A 17913-nucleotide genomic window follows, 5' to 3' on the forward strand; every position below is an offset into this window, starting at 1 on the left:
AATCATTGGTTCTGAACTGGGGCAGAATTTCTATTTTTTCATCCCAGGGGGAAACTTAGGGCATTTGACCGTGTCTGGAGACATTTTCGATTGTTGTAACGGAGGGAGGTGCTGCTGGTGTCTCGTGGGTAGGGGCCAGGGATGCTCTTACACACCCTGTAACACACAAGACAGCCCTCCACAGCAAAGAGTCATTGAGTTCAAAATGTCGGTTGTACTGAGGTTGAAAAGTTCTGTGTGCAGTGGTCCAGGGATGTGTAGCATAAGAGCTTCACAACAGTATATTTGCTATTTCTATTATATTTTTTGGCTGCTGTTGGCATAAATTTTACTTTTATATAAGCTGTAAACACAGTAGATCAGTACTCTGTTTTAGTTGTACTGTCAGTTGTTTTTAGAGTAATTAAAAGGAAAAATAAACTTTATTTTTTGACATTTTTTTCTTTTTTTCAGCACTCATCATTTCTTTGAGTAATCTAAGTTACTATCTGGTGTCTATTTCTTTTTCCTGAATGATTCCCTTTAATATATTCTGTAGTATAGGTTTGCCAACAAGGAAAATTTTCAGATTTTTATCTGCAAAAGTCTTTCTTACTCCATTTTTGGAAAGATATTTGCACTGGGTATAGAATTCTGAGTTGAGAAGTTTATTTCCTTTAAGCATTCTTTCAGGTGTCATTATAGTTTCATCTGGCTTACTTGTTTTCTGATGAGCTGTCAGAAGTAATATCAATCTGTGTCCTTAAGTAATGTGTCCTTTTTCTCTTGAAGATTTTCTGATTTTCTTTTGTTTTCTTTTTTTTTTTTTCTTATTCAAATACATTTCTGTTTAATTTATGAATCACAAATTCACTAATAATTTTATCAGCACAATTTTAAAAAAGATGATATATACAGAATTATTCTTACTTTAACACTTTAATACAAGAATATGATCTCTTTATATTCCTGAAGCCTCACGAAAGAAACAGTTTCTCATCAGAGGGAAAATAGTACTTATTTCTGTATCGTGGACCTCAGAGATCTAGCCATGTTTTCGTTTAGGACTCTTCCCGAAACGACCATCATCATTGGTCCTTCTTTTGTTTTCATTAGCTTAGATACTGTGTTTTTACACTGTCTTCAAATATTCTGGTTGTTCTGCAAGCTTCTTGGATCTGTGGTTAATTGTTTCTCATTAACTTTGGGAAATTGTTGGCCGTAATTTTTCTACATCTTTTTCTACTTTATTTTGTGTTTTCCTTCTGGGATTTTAATTATTGTACTTTGGCTCTGGGATTCCAATTATGTATATTTTGGACCTTTTGATAATTGTCCCACAGCTCTTGGATGCTGTGTTTTTTTTTCCCCACTTAAAATTTTATGTGTGTTTTAGTTGGCTTATTTGTCCTCTCCAAGTTTTTTTTTTTACTCTTTCCTTAGCTGTTGTAGTTTACTGTTGAGCCTGTCGAAGTCCTATTTTTTTCATATTTAGTATTTCTATTTGATTATAATTTTCATCTCTGTGCTGAATTTACCCATTTGGTCTTGCATGTTGTTTACCTCTTTCTATTAGGGCTTGTAACATATGGTAATCATAGTTCTAAAAATACAACCTGTCAGATTCTTTCACCCCTTGTGTCAGAAGAGTTTGGTTTTGTTGATTGCTTTGTCTGTTGGAAATGTGTTGTTTTCTTGCTTTTTTGTATGCCTCTTATTTTTTTTTGAAGTCCAACATTGTTAGAGACTGAGATGAATGTTTTTTGTGTATGGAAATTGGCACCCCTTTCCTTTCTGGTGTCCTTTAGAGATACCTTGCGTGTTGCCTGGGGTTTGCTGAAGGTTTTTCCCTCTATATCTGATCCATCCTAAGGTTTAGGTCTTCCATTGCCTCTCAGAGAGAGTCTTGAAACAATATTGTACTGGTGGTCATTGCTGGATGCTTGTTAGCCTGGTGGTGTGTGGCTGGGAGAGAGGGGTACATGTTTTGTATTATTCTGATTAAGCCTCAGTCTTGGCCAAGCATTTCCCTTGTCCATCTATCTGTCTCTCCTAGATGTCATGACTCAAAATAAGTTGTAAAATATAGCTATAGATAGCTCAGCTTTTAGGAGAAAACCAGCTTGGATTTTATAATTATAGGGACTCCCTCATAGGGGGTGACTAGCTGAGATTTAACAGAGTTCTAAAGAACTTTTGCCTCTTTTTTTTCTAGGCACCACACCAATCCAGTGGGTACTGAATGGCGGTGGAAGATGGACCAGCCTGAAATGATCTTGAAGGAAGCCATTGAAAACCATCAGAACATGATCAAGCAGTTTAAAGGTATTTATCTTCCCTCTGCAAAGGAATGCTAATAGCCTGAATTAAATTGGCAGAGGAATTGCCTCCTTTGGCAGAATGTTGTCTCTGCTGGCAAATTCTCCTATAGGAAATGGAAAACTTTGTAGAAATACTATATATACTTTGGCCTTTGTAGTTTTCACTGATAACTTTGTATATCGTATAATGGGAGAACTAAAAAATTAATTTGAAGCTTAGCTACTTTTAATACAGTGCACTCAGCTTGTAAATTTTGGCTGGGAATGTATCATCATTCCTTCTAAAAACTTTTGCTGTTGTTCTGTGTTGGATACAAAGCAACCGTGTGATTTGAGTGATAATTTTAGATCATTCAACTGATAAGTAATACCAGTTAGATAGTATCAGGAAAGCATTTTTTAATAAATGCCATACAAAAAAGGGGGGTTAATTTTAATCAGATTTCCTCCACATGATCCACAGTGATGGATAGAATTCTGCTACTCAGTTCCTAGAATTTCCTGATCTAGCTGTGTCTCATAGTTCAAGGTATTTGACTCTACTGGAGATGGCTGGTTCTTAAGCCTTAGTGTGCATCAGAATTGATCATTAAAATAGAGATTCTCAATCTCCTTCCCCACGGATTGATTCAGAAAGTCTGAGGGAGGGAGCGAGAATGTACATCACTTACACATTTTCTGGTAACCCTGTTGTTGAACTGGGAACTAGACTTTGAGACCCCTCCCTGTAGATAGATGTGGAGGACTTGTATTGGGTTGGCCAAAAAGTTCTTTGGGCTTTCCCATAGCAGCGTAAGGAAAAACCTGAACAAACTTTTTGGCCAACCCAATAAAAGAATGGCTTTTTAAAGACGGTTGCAGGTGATCGTCGGAAATGTGTTAGGTTCCCTGCTAAATGTGCATGCCTCTGTCTCCACCCACCACTTGTCAGTCCTGTCTCCTTTATTCTCCTTTCCTTTCATATACAACAAAAAAAGTAAATTCCAACCAAGGTGGGTTTGGCATCAGCACTCTTGCATCGTAAATGGGAGTCTTTATAAACCCCGGTAATTAGCATTTTGACGATCAGGTAGTTCTTTCATGCAGAGAAGTTGGTTCTGCCAGATCACTGCTTCTTGAGATCACAGTGTTTCTGATGTTTTTCTTCCACCAAGCAGTTCTCCAGGTCTCAGTAGACAGTGCCTGGGTGTCCGACAAATGTAATTCAGTCCTGGCACAGTCTGGAGATAACATCAGACATACAGGTTAGGGGTTCAGTCCTGTGTGCCCCACTTCAGATGCCAGTGGAAAGCCTGGGATGTTACCTGTGTTTCGGATCGACTGTCTGTAAATCAGAAGTTCCCACGACCTCCTCAGATTCTGTTAGTTTATTAGAGTGGCTTGCAGAACAGAGAAGCATCTACTTATGTTTACCAGTTTGCTATAAAGGATATTGTAGAGACCACAGGTGAACAGCCAGATGGAGAAGTATAGGGTCGGTCTGGGAGGGTCCTGAGGCCAGGAGCTTTTGTCCCCATGGAACTGGGGTGCACCACCTTCCTAGCACATGGATACATTCACCAACCCAGAAGCTCATCAAATCTTGTTCAAGAGTTTTTATAGAGCTTAATATATCAGTCCCCCTTCCCCTTCTCACCGGTCCATGGGTGTGATTAAAATTTCTAATCCTTTGAACACTTGGTCTTTATGGTGACCAGCCCCATCCTGAGGCTATTTAGGAGTCCTACCCTATGTCACCCCATTTGCATAAATGTACTTAGGTGTACTTAAAAGGGGCTCCTTGTTTATTTTTTGGCTGTGCTGCCTGACATTTGGGATCTTAGTTCCCTGGCCAGGTGTTGTGTCCCCTGCAGCTGAAGCATGGAGTCAACCCCAGACTGCTAGGGAAGTTCCGAAAGGGATCCTTAGGAATGGCAAAAGGTATTCCCACCACTCAGAAAATCCCAGGGTTTATAGGAGCTTTGTGCCAGGAAGCAGAGCAAAGACCAAATCTATTTCTAATTTTTTACCATGGTATTTCTTAGTACTATTCTGACTTCCTAGGAGAAATTGGGAAAGTAGTGCAAATAGTGATGCAAGAGCAATAATAATTTATAAAAGTAATTTATAAATTTATATTACTCTTTATGAGTTTTCTAAGGGAAATTGCCTTATACATATATGTGTACACATGTATGTGCCAACTTGTACATCTGCAGAGATGCTAATAAATATTTTAATATTTCATCTTGGTTTTTAGTTTCAAGAATTTTTTTTTGGAAACAAGTTATTTTCTCTTATTTGGAAAAAGCAGTGTCTCTTACCAGCCTTTTGGAAAATTAAATGAAACGGTGTAGTAAAAAACCAGTAAATCTCTACATCAGGAATTTACTAGCTTTTCTTAGACTCTTTGTTGATTTAGTTAATATTATCCATTGTTGATCTTCAAATAAACCTTTAAGCCTTTTAAGTTAATGTCAAGGCAAAGTCTTACTTTCTTTTGGATACTTAGTTACTAGTGAGAGTTCTTCAGAGAAACAGAGTCATCAGGATGCTGTGTGCGTGTGTTTAGAGGGAGAGAGAGAGAGATTGATAGAGGGAGATTGGCTTAAAGAATTGGATCATGGAGTTGTACAGACTTGGTCAATCAAAAAGATAAAAATAATCTGATGGGATAGACGAGCAGGCTGGAGATTTAAGGAAGCACTGCAGTTCAAATCCAGAGGCAGTCTGCTTGCAGAATTCCTTCTTGCTTGGGGGCTGTCAGCCTTTGTTCTTTAAGGCTTTCAGTTGATTTGATGAGGCTCATCTGCATTAGAAAGGGCAGTCTGCTTTACCCAAAGTCCACTGACCTAAATGTTAATATCATCCAGAAGACATCTTAACCATCTAACATCCAGAGTAACGTTTGACCAAACTGGGCACCATGGCCCAGCCAAGCTGACACTTAAAATTAGCCATCCTGGATAGTCATATCAGAAGCAGGCAAATACCAGTAATTTTACCTTTTTAGTGTAATCAGTATGTTTTTATTTGGTGCTTAAAGAAGCAGTTGAATCCTTAAATAATGGGGTGATGGCCGAGGATATGTGTTTCCTGGACATCTAGGAAGCTCCCTGAATAAATTGTGTGCCAGGCATTTTGTATGGGCGGAAGCAGCCCCGAGGAGTAGACATGCATTTTTCCATCCTGAGATGTCCCTGATACAGAGTGACAACCTGAGTTTTGATAGTGATTTTTCTGACAGGAGCATTTTTGTAAATGTACTTTAAATGGAAATAAGAGATGAATAAATCATGAGGCCGCCTTTCTTCACGTTAATAACATATGTTAGGTGAGCTTGGTGAGCACGTAGTCTTTGTTGTCTGCTTAGCTTGTTGGAGGGTTTGTCCTGTGCAGAAAGGTGTCCCTGGTTAGTAACCTTGTACTTGCTTTAATCTCAGACGGTTTGTCTTCAGGTACCTGTGGCATAAGAGACAAAAGCGTTTTAAAGTATATATATTGTCTTGCAGGGGAAGGACAGATACAGGATTGTAGGGAGAAAGAACAGAGCTTGTCTGTGAATAAGTGAATCCTGAGTGGGGGTGAGAATGCCTAAGAGGGTGGGGTGACCCCTGAAATACAGCAGCTGCCATTCATTCACCCTTAAAAACAGCTTTTATAGAGTATCTACCTTGCCCTTGTAATTCTCACAAAGGATGCTTTTTGCATACCTTAATTAATTGCCTTGACAAATGTTTCCATGTCAGCAAAACATCTCTTTATTTAATCAACAGTAAATTTTCTTGAAAGGTTTTCAAATTGGAACTGGTTGATGCTTGTACATTGACACTCTTCAGAATGCCGAAAACAGTTTTTCTTTACAGTAGTAGAAAACAAGTGTATTTTTGAAGGTGTGGTGGGCACATGGGCACAGGTCTGCACATGGGCACAGGTCTGCACATGGGCTTAAAGGAGCTCTGATTCATTATATTTTCATTAAGAATGAGAACTCCCTTAGTTTCCAATTTTTTAGATGATGGTGACTATTTGTTAATGCTTCTTACTTCGTTCTGGGCTTAATCAAGACATTACTTTTTTGAAAATCTGTCTCATTGTTTTAATAACTGCAGCAAATCCTACTGTGAGACTATAGTATTAGAAGATATGTTTTCTGTCTTTTGGGATCTTGGCAGAAAGTAACCTGAAATGTAAAAATTAATGGCTGTTTACTGTGGCCATTCAGCTAGGCAGTGAGATTTTCTAACTTCACTCAGTTTTCATCAATGGTTATAATCTAAAGTTTTCTTTTTTAATGAACCCGAATTCCTCCTGCAATCAGTGAAATCCCTGTGTTCTGTCTCTCATTCATCCCCAAGTTCAGTTCAGTTCAGTCACTCAGTTGTGTCCGATTCCTTGTGACCCCGTGGACTGTAGCACACCAGGCTTCCCTGTCCGTCACCAACTCCCGGAGCTTACTCAAACTCATGTCCATCAAGTCAGTGATGCCATCCAACCATCTCATCCTCTGTCGCCCCCTTCTCCTCCCACCTTCAATCTTTCCCAGCATCAGGGTCTTTTCAGATGAGTCAGTTCTTCGCATCAGGTGGCCAAAGTATTGGAGCTTCAGCTTCAGCATCAGTCCTTCCAATGAATATTCCAGACTGATTTCCTTTAGGATGGACGGGTTGGATCTCCTTGCAGCCCAAGGGCCTCTCAAGAGTCTTCTCCAACACCACAGTTCAAAAGCATCAATTCTTCGGCGCTCAGCTTTCTTTATAGTCCAACTCTCACAGCCATACGTGACTACTGGAAAAAACCATAGCTTTGACTAGACGGGGACCTTTGTTGGCAAAGTAATGTCCCTGTTTTTTAATATGCTGTCTAGGTTGGTCATAGCTTTTCTTCCAAGGAGCAAGCGTCTTTTAGTTTCATGGCTGCAGTCACCATCTGCAGTGATTTTGGAGCCCCCCAAAATTAAGTCTGTCACTGTTTCCAGTGTTTCCCCATCTATTTGCCATGAAGTGATGGGACCAGATGCAATGATCTTAGTTTTCTGAGTGTTGAGTTTTTTTTTTGTTTTTTTAAAAATTTATTTATTTATTTTTTTATTAGTTGGAGGCTAATTACTTCACAACATTTCAGTGGGTTTTGTCATACATTGATATGAATCAGCCATAGATTTACATGTATTCCCCGAGTGTTGAGTTTTAAGTCAACTTTTTCACTCTCCTCTTTCACTTTTATCAAGAGGCTCTTTAGTTCTTCTTTGCTTTCTGCCATAAGGGTGGTGTCATCTGCATTTCTGAGGTTATTGATATTTCTCCTGGCAATCTTGATTCCAGCTTATGCTTCATCCAGCCCAGCATTTCCCATGATATACTCTGCATATAAGTTAAATAAGCAGGATGACAATATATAGCCTGACGTACTCCTTTCCCAATTTGGAACCAGTGTGTTGTTCCATGTCCAGTTCTAACTGTTACTTCTTGACCTGCATACAGATTTCTTGGGAGGCAGGTAAGGTGGTCGGTATTCCCATCTCTTTCAGAATTTTCCACAGTTTGTTGTGATCCACACAGTCAAAGGCTTTGGCATGGTCAGTAAAGCAAAAGTAGATGTTTTTCTGGAACTCTCTTGCTTTTTTGATGATCCAGCGGATGTTGGCAATTGGATCTCTGGTTCCTCTGCCTTTTCTAAATCCAGCTTGAACATCTTGAAGTTCACAGTTCACGTACTGTTGAAGCCTGGCTTAGAGAATTTTGAGCTAGTGTGGGAGATGAGTGCAATTGTAGTTTGAACATTCTTTGGCATTTCCTTTCTTTGGGATTGAAATGAAAACTGACCTTTTCCAGTTCGGTGGCCACTGCTGAGTTTTCCAAATTTGCTGGCTTATTGAGTTCAGCAATTTCACAGCATCATCTTTTAGGGTTTGGAATAGCTCAACTGGAATTCCATCCCCTCCACTAGCTTTGTTCGTAGTGATGCTTCCTATGGCCCACTTTGCATTCCAGGATATCTGGCTGTAGGTGAGTGATCACACCTAGGTTATCTGGGTCATGAAGATCTTTTTTGTATAGTTCTTCAGTGTATTCTTGCTACTTCTTCTTAATATCTTCTGCTTCTGTTAGGTCCATACGATTTCTGTCCTTTATTGTGTGCATCTTTGCATGAAATGTTCCCTTGGAATCTCTAATTTTCTTGAAGAGATCTCTAAGGGTGTAAATATTAATGAAATAGGTGACTGTCCTTTCTGGATAGTCAGTTTCAGAGTGAGGATGGCGAGACTAATGAAGTCACTCTACCTCTTCTGAGCTGAGTTCCGTCCCTGGGTGATGCTCTGACACACGTTCCGGTTCTGGGTGCCAAAGATGCAGGAGTGTCGCTCTAGATTTCATTTCAGCCCCTGGTGAAGGGTCTAGTCTGTCTTCCCCAAACCAGAACTCCTTAGTAGAGACTGGCCTGGAGAAGTGGCTTAATCTCAAATTTAGAATTACTCACAGATGCCCTACAGGAAACTAGTTCTGCTTTCTCTTCTTCCACATCCGTTTTAGAATTTCCCTGTTAAAGCCCTGTTGTTATTACCCCGTGTCCCCTTGTGGCTTACAAAAAAGAAAAACAAAACAAAAAGCCAAAAGTAGAAGTGTGTTTCTGGTTTCTTCAGTTGGAACTTGGGATACATTTTCCTATAGGAAAAAAAGAATTGAATTTGATTAGGTGATACTGAAACGGCCTTGGTGGTGCTATAGTTTAGGTGTGTGCTGTGCTAAGCTGCTTCAGTCGGGTCTGACTTTTGGCGACTCCATGGACTGTAGCCACAGGATTTCTCCAGGCAGGAGTACCGGTGTGGGTTGCCATTGCCACTTTGGGGATCTTCCCGACCCAGGGATGGAACCTGAGTCTCTCACATCTCCTGTGTTGGCAGGTGGGTTCTTTACCACTAGTGCCACCTGGGAAGCTCATAGTTTAGGTATATTACAGATTAATTTGATGTTGGCGGGGCTGGTGGGGGTTTGAATGGTAACTTCATCTCCATTTTAATAGCATCTGGAGGAATATGAATTTCAGATTTGAACAGAAATTTAGGAAACAGGACTCATAATTGGAAGTTACAGGCAATTTTCAAAGGTTTGTAGCTGTTTTCTTCTTAGTTTATTATATTTTTCCACTCCCACCTCTCCTTAGACCTCACTCTTAACTCACTGATGTTTCCCCTCACTCTGCCGTGGAGTCCTTTGTTTCTTTGGGTGCTTTCCCACTGCATGTTGATCACCCACTCCCTCCCCTGGGTCTGGTCCAGTCATTCGATGATCTGATTTTTGTATGGGATGAGGTTGTTGTGGGTATTGTTTTTGCCTCTGAGTTTCCAGCTTTTGGGGCTTCCCTTGTAGCTCAGTCAGTAAAGAATCTGCCTGCAGTGCAGGAGACCTGGATTTGATCCCTGGGTCGGGAAGATCCCCTGGAGAAGGAAATGGCAACCCACTCCAGTATCCTTGCCTGGAAAATCTCATGGACACCGGAGCCTGGTGGGCTGCAGTCCATGGGGTCACAAAGAGTTGGGCACGACTGAGCGACTAACACTTACTAACACTTACTTCCAGCTTTTGGCTCAGTGGCCAGCCTTCAGCACATTTTGAAGACATTCTGATCTTTTCAACGTTTCTTTTTTGTGCTTCTGTTCTCAACCTCAAGGGTAATCATTGTCTGTTCAGTTATTTCATTGATCATTAAAGAGTCTTCTTCCCATGACCTTTGTTAGCTTTCCCCTTTATATGCACAATGTAAAATTAACTTCACACTGATTACAAGTGGGTCAGGATTAAAGTGCATCTCAGCATCTTTTCAAAATGCTCACTGCCCCCCTCTAAATACCACCATGGTAGGGAGACAGAGGCTTCAGAGAATGGGGTTGAGGTTTCTTTTTGTTTTTTTCCTTAGTTAAATTTATGTATTTGTCTATGCTGGGTCTTAGTTGCGGCACACAGGATCTTCGATTTTCATCGTGGCATGTGGATTCTAGTTCCCTGACCCGGGAATGAACCCATGCCCCCTGCCTTGGGAGCGTGGAGTCTTAGCCACTCGACCACCACGGAAGTCTCAGGTTCAGGTTTCTTTCACTCAGTTTCCCATCAGTTCAGCTGAGATCAAGTGAGTGAACACTCTTAGGGAGGAATGTGCTCAGGGCTGAAAGTGCAAAGATGAAGAAGACATCATTTGTTGCTCGGTGTTTTTATCTATCGTTTAATGCAAAAAATAAAGGGTCTCTAATAGGTGGGCCTCAGGAACAAGGTGTGCTAAAGTACACATCCAAAAGGAATGTGGAGGAAGCCAGGAAAAGAATACCACGAGCTAATTGTTTTCTGAAGCTTGTTTATGAAATAAATGTCACAATAGAAGTGGCTGGATCAACGATCTATTGTTTGTGACTTTCAGCCAGGAGGGGTTCTTAGGAAGATCTTTGGCCAGGAATGGTATCATTATTTGAGAAGAAAGAATGTTTATTTCTGATTGGTCCAATCTTTAGAAATAGGAGTACTCATATTTGTCAATTATACCTCAATTAAAAAAAAGACATAAAAAATTACTGAAAGAATAAAGGTTCATTATTAACCAATGCCCCCTCGCCTTCCCCAAAACCCCAAAGAAATAGGAATACTCGGTGTTGAACCTTATGTCATTTTTCTGGGTTATTCAGCTTATTGTACAACCTTAGGATAAAAATTCTGGAATCTTAAGTTTCTGCTTCAGCATCTTTCAGTGATAGAAAGTGCATGCGTGCACGCTCAGTCACTTCAGTCATGTCCAGTTCTTTACGACCCCATGGCCTGCAGCCAGCCAGTCTCCTCTGTCCATGGGGATTTTCTTTTTTTTTTTTTAGAGTTTTGGCATTTTATTTTTTTATTATTTTTTTATTTTTATTTTTTGACATCTCCATGACTTATTTATTTAATTAATTTATTTATTTCATTTATTTTTATTAGTTGGAGGCCAATTACTTTACAATATTGTAGTGGGTTTTGTCATACATTGACATGAATCAGCCATGGATTTACATGTATTCCCCATCCCGATCCCCCCTCCCACCTCCCTCTCTACCCAATCCCTCTGGGTCTTCCCGGTGCACCAGGCCTGAGCACTTGTCTCATGCATCCAACCTGGGCTGGTGATCTGTTTCACTATAGATAATATACATGTTTCGATGCTGTTCTCTCGAAACATCCCACCCTCGCCTTCTCCCACAGAGTCCAAAAGTCTGTTCTGTACATCTGTGTCTCTTTTTCTGTTTTGCATATAGGGTTATCATTACCATCTTTCTAAATTCCATATATATGTGTTAGTATGCTGTAATGTTCTTTATCTTTCTGGCTTACTTCACTCTGTATAATGGGCTCCAGTTTCATCCATCTCATTAGAACTGATTCAAATGAATTCTTTTTAATGGCTGAGTAATATTCCATGGTGTATATGTACTACAGCTTCCTTACCCATTCGTCTGCTGATGGGCATCTAGGTTGCTTCCATGTCCTGGCTATTATAAACAGTGCTGTGATGAACATTGGGGTGCATGTGTCTCTTTCAGATCTGATATCCTTGATGTGTATGCCCAGGAGTGGGATTGCTGGGTCATATGGCAGTTCTATTTCCAGTTTTTTAGGAAATCTCCACACTGTTCTCCATAGCGGCTGTCCTAGTTTGCATTCTCCATGGGGATTTTCTAAGCAAGAATACTGGAGTGGGTTGCCATGCCCTCCTCCAGGGGATCTTCCCGACCCAGGGATTGAACCTTCATCTCTTATGTTTCCTGCACTGGCCAGTGGTTCTTTACTGCTAGCACCACATGGAAGCCCAAGGTCTTTACCCCCAGTCTAGAGGCTGAATTAGAGATGTTGTGTTTGGGGGCAAGTAAACCATTTGGGTGCCTGTGGTGTTGAACTCATGGGGTCTGGATTGGCCATTGGCCTCCAATATGAGGCATTGTCTAATATCAGAAGAACTTTAAAAGACGGTCCCTTGCCAGCAAGGTACTTCCTGACTTCAGGGACAGAGCATCCATGAAACCAATCCAGAGAAAGTCTTCCCATTGTCCACACCTTCTTTTTGTACAACCAGAAGACTGGCAGCTGGTGTTTATCTTATCTGTTGAAGGCTCAGGGGTTAACAACTTTATTGAGAAGAGCAATCGTAATCATAAACCTGACTGCATTTGCCTAGCACCATGGCATTAGCCTGCTCATTCCTGCCTTAAATCCTGGTGCTGGCTTCTCTTCCTTACTAATAAAATGTCCTTTGAAGCTTTCTTTGCACCCCAGCATAGGGCACTTTTGACTACATTAAAAACCTGTTCTGGCAGGTATCCTTTCTTCTCAATGATTTTCTTTGCTGGGAATTCCTTTGCTGCCTCTTGGTTGGCAGAAGCTCTCCTCCTGTTATCTTGACATTTTAAAAGTCAGACCTCTTTTTAAAATCATCAAACCATCCTTTGCTGGCATTCCATTCTCCAGCTTTAGATCCTTCACCTTCCTTTTGCTCTAAGTTGTCATATAATGACTTCACCTTTTGAATCATATTCGTCTATAGGTATGTCTTTCTTATAACAATCCTGCCCCACACATAAAAGCTACATTTTCAATACGAGATAAAAAGGCATTTTACAAAAAGCTCAAGGTTTTCACACCTGCTGTAGCTGCAGCAACAGCTTCATGAATTTCCTTTCCTTTTTCTTTTTATACAATGGTCCTTCCACTGAACTCATTTGTCTTGAAGTGGCGGGCAACCGCAGCTGCAGACTTGACTCTCGGTGCATATCAAGCCATTTACGCTTTTGTCACTTTTCTCTGCTTCTTGGGAGCACTTCCAGCATCACATATCATATGGGTCCGTGCTGTTGTTCAAGGTTTATGGTATTGCACTAAACAAGATGAAAACTATGAGAGAACTTAAAACTCAATTTCGTACTGCAGTGAAATTGACTAGAGAGACAACTGCTCAAGTGACGATGAACCTCAGGTGGAGTTTCAGACAGATACTTGCAGCACTTGTGCTCAGTGCTGTAGCAATAGGAGGTGCTAGGAAATTTTTACAGTGTTACAGTCTATACTGCATCTTTACCTTTGTTTACATTTCTGTCAACTGGAAGTGGTGCTATACTGGTCTGTTTGTGTGAGTACATTTTGATACATTTTAACTTAAAAAAAATACATGTATATTTTATGATAGTAAATGATAGAGTTGTATCACATGTATTTTATGCATTCACCATACACCTAAGTTTTTTTAAATTTTTTTGGATATTACTATGTTATGGGGTGTATCTGTGAGACTTTTCAAATTGTCACAAATCTTCAAAAACTTTTATATAAATAGAAATTTCCAAAAATTTTATGTATATATATAAAAGAACTATATATATATATGTATATGTGTATGTAGAAAAAACTACATACACGTGGGCCTGCACTCTTCCAGACCTTGTTGTTCAAAGATCAACTGTATGTTGAATTGAATGGAATTACCATTTTATTTAAAATAGAAAATAATTGAATTTATATTACAATTCATGAAATAATTATCATAATAAAATATTTGCAGCTAAGATTTTTTGAAAATGCTTATGGGCTGGGCTTGGTACCAAACTAGTTATTTCATGTGGCTTATTTCATTGAATTCTCACAACTGTGTGCCTGTGTGTGTGTGTGTGTGAATTCCCCACGTCATACATCAGGGAATAGGTGTCGAGGGGGTGAGTGACTTGCCTCAGGACACAACCCTAGTGGTAGAGCCAGAGTTTGAACCTGGTGCATCTGACTTCCAGTGCATCTGACTGCCTTGCCAGGGCTCAGTCATTCTTCTTTCTGAGTTTTAGGTTAATTTTGCCACTTCAGATGAAATCTGCCCTTCAACTCTTCTCCTAATGGGGAGATTAATGATGTTTCTTTCTTTTTTTTACAAAAAGAAAATTTTATACTTCATGCTGAGTTGTCTTGGCAACACAGAGTGAGTTAAGTATCAAATTTTATTTAAAACCTTGATTCACTTAAGATTTTAGGTTTCAGTAACTTAAAAAATTATCCATCTCCAATACTGACATGAAATACATTCTTAGAATTGCAGTTAGATAGTCATAAAAGAAGATAAACCTGCCACTTTTAGATTGTTCTGATTTTAGCCTGTATTATGTTGATTTTGATGGCTTGGGTGTTTACTTGCATTTGCTTATTTCCAAGTAGATATTGTGTGTGTGTGTGTGTGTGTGTGTGTGTGTAAAATAAAGTCACCTCCTGGAAACTAAAGCACAAGCAAGCAGTGAAAGCTAACTTTATTTTCTCCAGATTTGTTCTTCCTTAAGGTGATAGTGACTGGGATTTAATTATTTTAAGAAACCAGGATAAAGGTGATGATAAAAACACATCCTTAATGAATTTTTTTGTGTGTGTGTGTGTGGTAGGCCGTCTGCTAAAGCCTTTCCATGCATTATCTCATTTAATTCTAAGAAACATTCTTTGGGGTAAATACTTCTTATAGTGAAGAAAACTGCATTTCAGAGATGACTAAGAAATGACTGAGAAGGTGTATGAATATGCTTCTCCCCACTTCCAATCTTGGTGAGGAATATTATACTCTTTAGAAAGAATATATTTTTCAAAAAGTACCTGGAGAAAGTAGTATGGATGCATATACACTAACATATGTAAAGAGATAGCCAATGGGAATTTGTTGTATGACTCAGGGAACTCAAACTGGGGCTCTGTAATAACCTAGAGGCGTGGGAATGGACTGGAGCTGGGAGCGAGATTCAAGAGGGAGGGGACATATGTATATCTTAGTCAGTCCTAAAGGAAATCCGTTCTGAATATTCACTGGAAGGACTGATGCTGAAGCTGAAGCTCCAATACTTTGGCCACCTGATGCAAAGAACCGATTTATTAGAGAAGACTGTGGTGCTGGGAAAGATTGAAGGCAGGAGGAGAAGGGACAACAGAGGATGAGATGGATGGCATCACTGACTCAATGGACATGAGTTTAAGCAAGTTCTGGGAGAAGGGAATCCTGGCGTGCTGCAGTCCATGAGGTCGCAAAGAGTCAGACGTGATTGAGTGGTTAATTCATGATGTATGTCAGAAATGAAACCAGTATTGTAAACCAATCGTCAATCAATTAAAAATAAATAAATCTTAAAAAATAAAGAACCTAGAGAGAGCACCAAATCCTAACCATTAGACCACTAAGGAGACATTACCATATGTAAAACAGATATCCAGTGGGAATTTGCTATGTGATGCAGGGAGCTCAAATCCAGTGTTCTGTGACAACCTGGAGGGCTGGGGTGGGTGGGGTGGGAGGTGAGAGGGAAGTTCAGGAAGGAGGAGGGCATATTTATACCTGTGGCTGATTCATGTTGCTGTATGGCAGAAACCAACACAGTATTGTAATTATCCTCCAATGAAAAATAAATAATAATAATTAAAAAGAACCGAGAGATAATGGACAGAAATGTCTGAAGGTTTATTTTTATTGGCCTTCTTATGCTCTTTCCAAGCCTTTCCAACTCAGGTTAGATTGAGGGATGCTAATGAATGCTTTCTATTTATTAAAAATAATTTTTTTTCTTTTTTTTTTTTTCCCATGAATGCTTTCTGCGTTTAGTCAAAAGCAGTACGACTTGACCTATGCAGTCCACTCGAGTCACATGGGGGGCATTTAATAAATACCAATGTCTCAAGCTCATCCCCAAAGATCAAGATTTAATTGGCTTGGGATACTGCCTGGATGCTGAGATTTTAAAAAATTCTTTAGGTTATTTCTCAACATCTAACTACAGTGGAAATCCATGGTGTGTGCCAGTGGATCCCTAAGCTTGACTGCACATTGGAATCACCTGGGGAACTTCAAAAACTCCTGATGCCCAGGCCCCTCCCCCAGAGATGGTGATCTTATTGGCCTGGGCTGTGGCCTGGAGTTTGGAACTTTGAAGATAGTCCCAGGTGATTCCAGTGTATTTCTAAGTATGGGGACTGCTGGTTTAATGCAGTGGTTTTCTTTTTTTAAAAAATGGTTTTAAACTGATAGAAATTTAAAAAGAAAAGTTATTTATTTGTTTGCCTGCACTGGGTTTGAGTTGTGGCATGTGGGATCTAGTTCCCGGACCAGGGATGGAACCTGGGCCTCCTGCATTAGGAACGCAGAGTCTTAGCTGCTGGACCAGCAGGGAACTCTCTGTGCAGTGGTTTTTTTACCTTGGCTGCACATTAGAATCACCTGAGAAACTGTTAAAGCTCCCATGACCCTGGCTTGCACCCACTCCAGTTAAATAGAACCTTTGGTGTTGGATCTTGGCGGCTCTAGTTTTCCACACTCTTAATTCAGAATACTTGAGGGATGAAAGGAGGCAGTGATTAGTATAGGAGAGGCTATTCTTGGGCTTCCCTTGTGGTTCTCCCAGTAAAGAATCTGCCTGCAGTGTGGGAGACCTGGGTTGGGAAGATCCCCCGGAGAAGGGAAAGGTTACCCACTCCAATATTCTGGCCTAGAGAATTCCATGGACTATATACAGTCCATGGGGTCGCAAAGAGTTGGACACGACTGAGCCATTTTCACTTCACTTGCCTTATGTAGCTATACTGAGTTCATTTTCTTAGACCAACATGATGGAATGCAGAGCTAAGCAAATTATGGAAAGTAATGTATTCTGTGTTCCAAATAATTAGCTAATAATACAATATATTTTGCCTGCTTTATTGATGTAGTTTAAATAGTATTAAAACCAAGGATGAGATTGCTGGTTTAATAATTCGAGGTTTTTCCTTTTTTTTTTCTGACTTAATGTGGCTCAGCTGGTAAAGAATCCGTCTGCAATCCGGGAGACCTGGGTTTCATCCCTGGGTTGTGAAGATCCCCTGGAGAAGGGAACTTTTATGTCTGCCTTCTTAGTGCAATAGGCAGTGCATCAGTCTCATAATCTGAAGGTCCTGAGTTTGAACCTCAGAGAGGGCAGATCATTCTTTTCAGGATTCCCTGATGGCTCAGACAGTAAAGAGTCTGCCTGCAATGCGGGAGACCTGGGTTTGATCCCTGGGTCAGGAAGATCCCTCAGAGAAGGAAATGGCAATGCACTCCAGTATTCTTGCCTGGAAAATCCCATGGGTGGAGGAGTCTGGCAGGCTGCGGTCCACGGGGTCACAAAGAGTCGGACGTGACTGAGTGATTTCACTTTCAATGATTTTTAAGGGCCCTCCCCCCCAGCCCTTGTTTTGTATTATTTGGCTGGTATCAAAAATGACTTTTCCCTCTAAAATTAAAGAACCATTAAGAAAAATAAAGATTTTTTAATTATGGAAAATAAAAGTGACATGCTGTATTTGTACCTTATTGAACATGATCCTTTCCACTGTCTTCCAGGAGTGCCAGGCGTCAAAGAAGAACGCTTTGAGGAGGGAATGACAGTAAAGCACTGTGCGTTGTCCCTCGTGGGAGAGCCCATCATGTACCCAGAAATCAACAAGTTTCTGAAGCTGCTTCACGAGTGTAAAATCTCCAGTTTCCTGGTCACAAATGCACAGTTCCCTGCGGAAATCAGGTGAGTGATCTCGCCTCTCAAGATGATGCCTCTTGAATCTGTATTTAACTAAGAAGTAAAACTAACAGGTATTGATTCAGA

The 17913-nt window shown here is 40.2% G+C and overlaps 1 protein-coding gene and 1 non-coding gene across 3 annotated transcripts in view; both read left to right on the top strand.

Moving 5' to 3' along the window:
• LOC122701688 (S-adenosyl-L-methionine-dependent tRNA 4-demethylwyosine synthase TYW1) overlaps window positions 1–17913 on the top strand; it is a 144238-nt gene that overhangs the window by 43020 nt on the left and 83305 nt on the right. For both annotated transcript variants that reach the window (XM_043914899.1, XM_043914900.1), the window contains 2 exons: window positions 2195–2304; window positions 17655–17832. In XM_043914899.1, coding sequence (XP_043770834.1) covers window positions 2195–2304; window positions 17655–17832 — 288 coding nt within the window. The remainder of the gene's footprint in view (window positions 1–2194; window positions 2305–17654; window positions 17833–17913) is intronic.
• TRNAM-CAU lies at window positions 17177–17249 on the top strand. Its single transcript has one exon. It is a non-coding gene; the product is annotated as a tRNA-Met (tRNA).

This window comes from Cervus elaphus, chromosome 10, assembly GCF_910594005.1.
Source record: "Cervus elaphus chromosome 10, mCerEla1.1, whole genome shotgun sequence".
NCBI lineage: Eukaryota > Metazoa > Chordata > Mammalia > Artiodactyla > Cervidae > Cervus > Cervus elaphus.